The following is a 7297-nucleotide window of genomic DNA, read 5'->3' as shown; positions in this document are numbered from 1 at the left end:
ATGATAATCATATGAACTGTTCACGTTTGATGTTTATGATACACATTAATTGTTACATACAACACTTCATGCATTTACCATCGACAATGGCGCACATCCTGTTCAGTCTGCCGGTATGGAATCAATGTTAGTTTGTTAAGAGTCTCACACAACTCTTTGACACTGCAAGCTTTAGTGCTACTGCTAACCTCTGATTTATTCCTCAGATCAGTATTTTTTTAATTTTTTTTGCTTGGCTGTTTACATTGAACCTCATTCTCGAATGCATGCAACAAAAAAGTTAAAAAGACATTATTTCTTAGGTTTGGTCTTATGAAGTTTGTAAGAAGATATTTAACCTGTTATGTTGTCTGTTTAACCTGTTAAGCCCTATCCCTATTTTCTGAAAATCCATGAAAGTAAATGGAAGATTGCTCCACTTCTACAAGGTCAATTTGCATGTTCTTGGTATCTAGGGACATTTATGGATCTCAGGGAATGTATTCCCAGTGTCAGAAATATTGTGTCTGTTACTAGGCTTGAGTAAATTGTGATGAAACAAAGGAGAATATACATTATGCTTTTTCTTTGCATCTTTGACAGTGCTAAAAATGACCAGAAATGAAAAACTGCAACTGAACTCGTTCAGCACCTTCTTGAGATTATGTGTACAAAAAAAGTTCATTGAGAGCTCTGGATGCCCTCTCCTCATATGATTACAAACTAATAAATTAAGCGAATTCAACATGGCGGATATTCACTAAATTATAAAGACATTCCATAAACTAATATCTCACTAATAACACTTTACCCTATTGGTAAACAAACGTATTGTTGAAGTTAGAGCTGCCGCGGTATTGATGTTTTCCTTACCGCACAAATTTGCAAAATATTCCTACCAAAAAAAAAAAAAAAGTTTGAATGCATTTTTTTTTTTAGTAGTAGTCTACTCTTTATAGCATATAGCCTGCCTCTAGTCTAAATGTCTATCTTTAGAGGATGACTTTGCAGCATGAATATTGTTTGGGATTCGGCAAGCACGCATTAGTTATTGAAAGTGAAACACGGATTCGAAGTTTCCCCTCTGGTCGTGCGCCGTTCACTCGGTGTCGCGGGCAGGGGTGGTTACCCCCCCGACCCTTTCTTATTATTATTACTATAAAGTTACTACTTTATAATAAAAGCATTCGTTTTGTGGCATTAACATTATATAGTTATACGTTCAATAACATCAGCGTATTTACCGGACCATAGCAAGGCAAGCAATACATATCTCAGTTCCTTTCTTTGCTCAGAGCGTGCTGAGTTGTCCCATTCTGCGGTCTGTTAATAAAGTTTTCAATCAGACAAGTGTATAGAACAAAGGGCTTTTATTATAACATTCGTTGCAGACAGTAAAATCATTATGTCTCGTTTAGTACTCCTGAGGAGCGATGGTAGTCCACTCCGGCGGGGAGCTAAAGCTAACGTTATTAGCCGTATTGTGATGAACATGTGACGCGTCTCTCTTCTGACCAATCAGTGGTCTGCAATGTTTCACGTGACTTTTCTGGTACCCAATAGGGTCGCTTGGAACCTCGATAGAGGAGTAGGGTATATCTGCAGAGCCGCAAGCCCAACGAGAGGAGGGTACTTTATTATTATTATTATAAAAAACAGCTGCGATGCGGTATTCAGCCTACTCTGCGGTGGCCGTGATGTAACAGCGATACCGCGGTAATGCGGTAATCGCGGCAGCTCTAGTTGAAGTAATACACTATGACTGCTGTTTTGACAGGATTACAGTCTTTACTCTTGGATACATTTGAGAGAGAAAAACGCAACATTATGTCATACAGTCTAGAGAGATTGATTTATGACATGATGTAATTTTGGGACCGGTACCGGACCCGTCGGGCTTGGAGACACTTTGAGAATGAGGTCCAATATATATATTTTTTTAATGTGGCTAATATCAGATTCCAGTGTAAACTGGTCACACTCCTGAACTGACACAGATGCGCAGATTAATGATAAAGAAGATGGATGTAAAAAAATTTCATTGACGAATGTCAATCTAGATTGACGTAAAAGTCACATTAAAATCACATGACTGTTCAGACTGAGGTTGCATTTGCAAAAAAAATTATAATCAGACCTGTATCTGATTTGGACCACATATGAATGTGACACAAATCAGAATAAATCTGATCTGAGTCACATATAAGCAAATAAATCAGATTTGGCTCTCCACACCTCCCTCACTTTCTGCTACCCCTTTTCCACAACAATCCCCTCTTTCCCTCCAGCCACCAAACATCCATCCATCCTATGTCCAGTCGCTCTCCTACCTTTGCTGGTGCGTGCAGCGATGAGTCCGGGAGTCTCTCCCAGGTCGTTGTGGACCTCAACATCAGCTCCAAACACAATCAAAGCCTTGATCAGGTCCATGTGGTCCATCTAAAAAATTTCAAACAAGGTCAAAACCTCACCGCTGCATTGTGTGATTTTGTTGTGGTTGTGTTCACTGTGGGCGACTGCTGAGTCTCAACATACTAGAAGTGCACCAAGTACAAGTACCAGTACCGGGTACTGTATCTGCCAAATAACCAGGTACGTACTTGTAATCTGTATTGGTTAATGTCACAGATCACCAAGAACTCAGTACTAGCATGGTGCTATCTAATGATAATGAAATAATTACTAATAAGTTAAAGGTGCTATAGATAACATTTTGTTGTAGAGTAATCATTTAAAAATAAATCTAGTGGCCGAATCTGTAGAGAGACATTTCATCTTCATCGGCGACTCAGTGCATGTGTGAGTTCCATCTCGCATGTGTGTGTGTGTAATCTGCATGACAATTAAAAACTTCTAAAGGCCAGCCACTTGGTCAGCAAAAAGCGATATACTGTAGGTGTACCACACACACACAAACACATACCTTCATGGCCAAGTGCAGGGCCGTGTTTCCATCCTGGCCCTTGAGGTTGGCGTCCCCTCCGTGGGTGAGCAGCACCATGGCCGCCTCGAAGCGCCCTTTCTTGGTCAAGATGTGAAGGGCGCTCTCTCCTGTTTTACTGAGGTAGTTCACCAGGCAGCCGCGCTCAAGCAGCATGCGGCACATCTGGCAAAGTGCAGAGGAGAAGAAGAAGTCTTTGTCATGCAGATTAACACACTTAACACACACAAAACGCACTTTTCCCATCCCGTTGTCCTCCCCCCCAAGGGCAGCCGGGAGCAGACGTGTGTGGGCCACGCCCAGAGACCAATCCAAGTGCTCCGTCTTCGTCAGGGACGCGACAGCGTTAGCGATCTGTTCGGCATGTTTTTCCATTGGGTTTATCTTATCGGGAGGGGAAACCCTTGCGAGCACGGGGAGAACATGCAAACTCCACACAGAAAGGCCCGGGAGATACCCCACCTGGGTACCTGGCAACGCGGCAACCTGGTCCCCAAGCGGGAATCGAAGCCTGGACCTTCTAGCTGTGAGGCGACAGTGTTAGGGCTTGTGTCCATAGCGGACGTTTTATGAGTTGTCAGCTCCTTCCTGTCATTCATTTCTACTGTATGCTGGAGACGCGACAGGCGCGCTCCTTTTCCCAGCCCCGCGCCTCGCGTTTATGAGCTCTCGGCGGCAGCGTTTTTGGGCGGAGCGCTCTCAGCGCATAAAGTTGAAACTAGTTCAACTTTTGGAAAGGAGCGCGCTCATCAAGGTAATCAACATCGAGGAAGGGGCGAAGCCGCGGCAGTCGCAAGCTCTGGCGAGACCCAGGAAAACGCTGAGCTTTTTATTCTTCTTTTTTCAAAGCGGTCCGCCTTGAAAAAAACGTCCGCTATGGACAGAAGCCCTTAACCGGTACACCACCGTGCCCCCAGGAGGGGGATCCTGATCTGGGCTCATCATGTACTGAATTCATCCCACATTAAAAAGCTGTAAGTGGTATTTGTTTGGTTAAAATAAGTGTTAAATAGTTCTACGTTCTGACCATGATCTGATATAGAGTGTTTGGTCGGCATGTCTCTCAGTCCCTCCACTCTCCAGTAAACAGAAAATACATTTCCTTGTATCCCGTTCCCACTTTATCCAATCAGGAGAGAGAATCCTAGATATTTTCACTTATTTCAAGACATGTTGTCAAACCAAACTTACTGTACTGGCAAATTATTTTACTTGTATGTGCTTAAAACTAGTTTTTCTAGTGATTGGATAAAGTGGGAACGTGACCCCAGAAAATTTATTTTGTGTTTACTGCAGAGTGGAGGGACTGGGAGACTCCCACTTACAGCACCTTTAAAGATGTTATTTATTCATTCATTCATTCAATCTCGCCCCAACATCCTCATTTACTAGGATTTCGAGGATACAAACATAATAAATACATGATAAATACCATAGAAAAATACAATATACAATATGTGCAATAAAAATTTAAAAGTGTACAATCAATTAAAACAATTACAGATTATGGTGGAATGGTTGGTGATTAAACTGACCAAAGGAGACCAAAGAAAGTATTGAGCCTTAAGAGTTTGTTGCATGATGTTCCAGGTGTGTCAGGACAACAGAAGCTAAAAGCAGACTTGCCCGGTTCAGTACCAACTCTAGGTGCTTCCAGTGTGGTACTTCACAGATGTAAGTAGGTGCATCGCATAGGTTTGTGTAATTAAGGACCATGCTTTTATCTAAATACTCCACAGGTAGAAGATACGGTAGGTAAATGGTAAATGGCTGCATTTATATAGCGCTTTTATCCAAATCGCTTTACAATTAGTTCCTCACATTTTACCCATTCACTCACACATTCACACACCGACGGCGGAGGCGACCATGCAAGGTGCCGACCTGCTCATCGGGAGCAGTTAGGGGTTAAGTGTCTTGCTCAGGGACACTTCGAGACACTGCCCGGGAGGAGCGGGAATCGAACCGGGAATCTCCGGGTTACCAGACGACTGCTCTACCTCCCGAGGCCACTGTCGCCCCCGATAGGTACTAATTTGACACCCGATATTAATGCTGGCCTTCTACAGCGTTCCCTCACCTCTGCGGTCTTGACCCAGTGAAGAGGGGTTCCTCCGTAGACCGGGTCCTCAGCCTGCAGCTGGCCTGGGTCCGCCGTCAGGATCGCTTCAGCACAGCTGTCAGGGCAGGGGAAAACAACAGCTTGATGCTCATCCTACATGTCATTATTCCAGTGCTTGGTGGTTGTAGGAGCAGGGAGGTGTATGTCATTTTGTCACCAGTGGTAGTGGGTGTGTCTGTCTGGAGGTCACCGGGGAAGAAGGGTAATTAATATCACCTGTGCCTAGGAACCATTCAGTGTTTGTTTGTTACAGAGAGAGGGTGAGGCAGGGTGCCTATATTTCTGTTGACCGCACTACGTTTACTTATTTACCCATCAAAATCCATGTATACCATCTGCAAGAGCTTGTAACCGAAGGCTACAATAAACACCCTTGAACTGCAGCTACGGACTCAGGCTCGCGTGTCGGACAGATCTCCCTGCCCAAGCCCTCTCAGCGTCTTTTAGTTGTCACTTTCAAATAGTCGCGTTACAGTGGTTTTTCATGATGCCAAAATAAAGGGCAATAATCATTATCGTCAGTAATCGATAGTACTGTAAATAAGACATTGGACACCGAAATGAAAAAGAAGGGCAGAAGCTAAAACAACGACTTCCAATAAAACGAACGACCGAGTCAAATTATTGGAACAAGCGAGCTGTCTATCAAACCATCTAGTGACACGCGTGCTTGTTATGCACATACGTACACAAAGGCCTGCTGCTAACTGCCTGCTAGCTATCTAGCGGGACGTGGCTTTGGAGGCATCCTGATGCGTTCTGATTGGGAACGACGTGGGGAGGGCATGGTCGAATTCGGCTTAAGGATTCGAAAAGTTCTGCACAAAAGCAACTCCTTGCTCCTTTAATTCAATAGTTAACCAGAGAATAACCCAATCAGAGGGAATCCTTCAGACATCGTTTCTGAAAGGGGGCGTGTCCAATATCCATCCGCTCACCCTCTCTCGTTGTACTTCATGGCGGTGTGGACGGGGTAGCCGCTGCCGCCGATGACATCACACCTGGCCCCGCCCGCCAGCAGCGCCTTGACGGCCTCGATGCGCCCGAGGCGGCAGGCTACGTGGAGTGGGGTCTCCCCGCCGTCGTTCAGCTCGTTTACCCCCGCGCACAGCCGACAGCACAGGGCCTGGGGAGGGTGGAGGGACAGACGAGGGGAGGAAGGGGGGGGTGGAGCAGTATTGGGGTAAGTGGCTCACAGGATCTTTTAACTCTCTCTGTACCATTTGCCCGCACAGAACTCGGAAAAACTGCCTTTTCCCATGCTGCCCTGTCTACGTGGAACTCATTGCAAAAGGAGCTGAGGCTCCCGAACTTAATTCCCATTGGAGATTTTATGCTTCTTATACGCAATATTTAAAGGGCATCCATTGTTCTCGCTCTTAATTAAATGCATCTAGATTTGAGCTTCTCTTAGACTTTTAGTTGAGTTACTTGTCTTGTTTTTGTCTGGAACTTGTTTTATGCATTTGTTATGTTTGTTTGGTGGATCAGGTCGCTCTTGTCTCAATGAGATTTTTACAGTACCTGTATAAATAAAGGTTTGAAATGAAGTGGAGGGATGGTGAGCAGACAGGGCAGTAGTGGAGACAGGGCAGTAGTGGAGACAGGGCAGTAGTGGAGACAGGGCAGTAGTGGAGACAGGGCAGTAGTGGAGACAGGGCAGTAGTGGAGACAGGGCAGTAGTGGAGACAGGGCAGTAGTGGAGACGGGGCAGTAGTGGAGACAGGGCAGTAGTGGAGACAGGGCAGTAGTGGAGACAGGTGGAGACAGGGCAGTAGTGGAGACAGGGCAGTAGTGGAGACAGGTGGAGACAGGGCAGTAGTGGAGACAGGGCAGTAGTGGAGACAGGGCAGTAGTGGAGACAGGGCAGTAGTGGAGACAGGGCAGTAGTGGAGACAGGTGGAGACAGGGCAGTAGTGGAGACAGGGCAGTAGTGGAGACAGGGCAGTAGTGGAGACAGGTGGAGACAGGGCAGTAGTGGAGACAGGTGGAGACAGGGCAGTAGTGGAGACAGGGCAGTAGTGGAGACAGGGCAGTAGTGGAGACAGGGCAGTAGTGGAGACGGGGCAGTAGTGGAGACAGGGCAGTAGTGGAGACAGGTGGAGACAGGGCAGTAGTGGAGACAGGGCAGTAGTGGAGACGGGCAGTAGTGGAGACGGGGCAGTAGTGGAGACGGGGCAGTAGTGGAGACAGGGCAGTAAACTCTTAAAATATTTGTAATATTTGTAAAATATTAAGCGTTTTTTCAATACTTT

The 7297-nt window shown here is 45.6% G+C and overlaps 1 protein-coding gene across 1 annotated transcript in view; it reads right to left on the bottom strand.

Moving 5' to 3' along the window:
• pla2g6 (phospholipase A2, group VI (cytosolic, calcium-independent)) overlaps positions 1-7297 on the bottom strand; it is a 71119-nt gene that overhangs the window by 21846 nt on the left and 41976 nt on the right. Inside the window, 4 exon segments of the mRNA XM_084318733.1 lie at positions 2310-2418; positions 2903-3085; positions 5001-5097; positions 5981-6168. Coding sequence (XP_084174859.1) covers positions 2310-2418; positions 2903-3085; positions 5001-5097; positions 5981-6168 — 577 coding nt within the window.

This window comes from Notolepis coatsorum (assembly GCF_963971535.1).
Source record: "Notolepis coatsorum genome assembly, chromosome: 7".
In the NCBI taxonomy this organism is placed as follows: domain Eukaryota; kingdom Metazoa; phylum Chordata; class Actinopteri; order Aulopiformes; family Paralepididae; genus Notolepis; species Notolepis coatsorum.
Note: the sequence above shows the minus strand (reverse complement) of the source record. Positions and strands in the feature narration are given on the sequence as shown.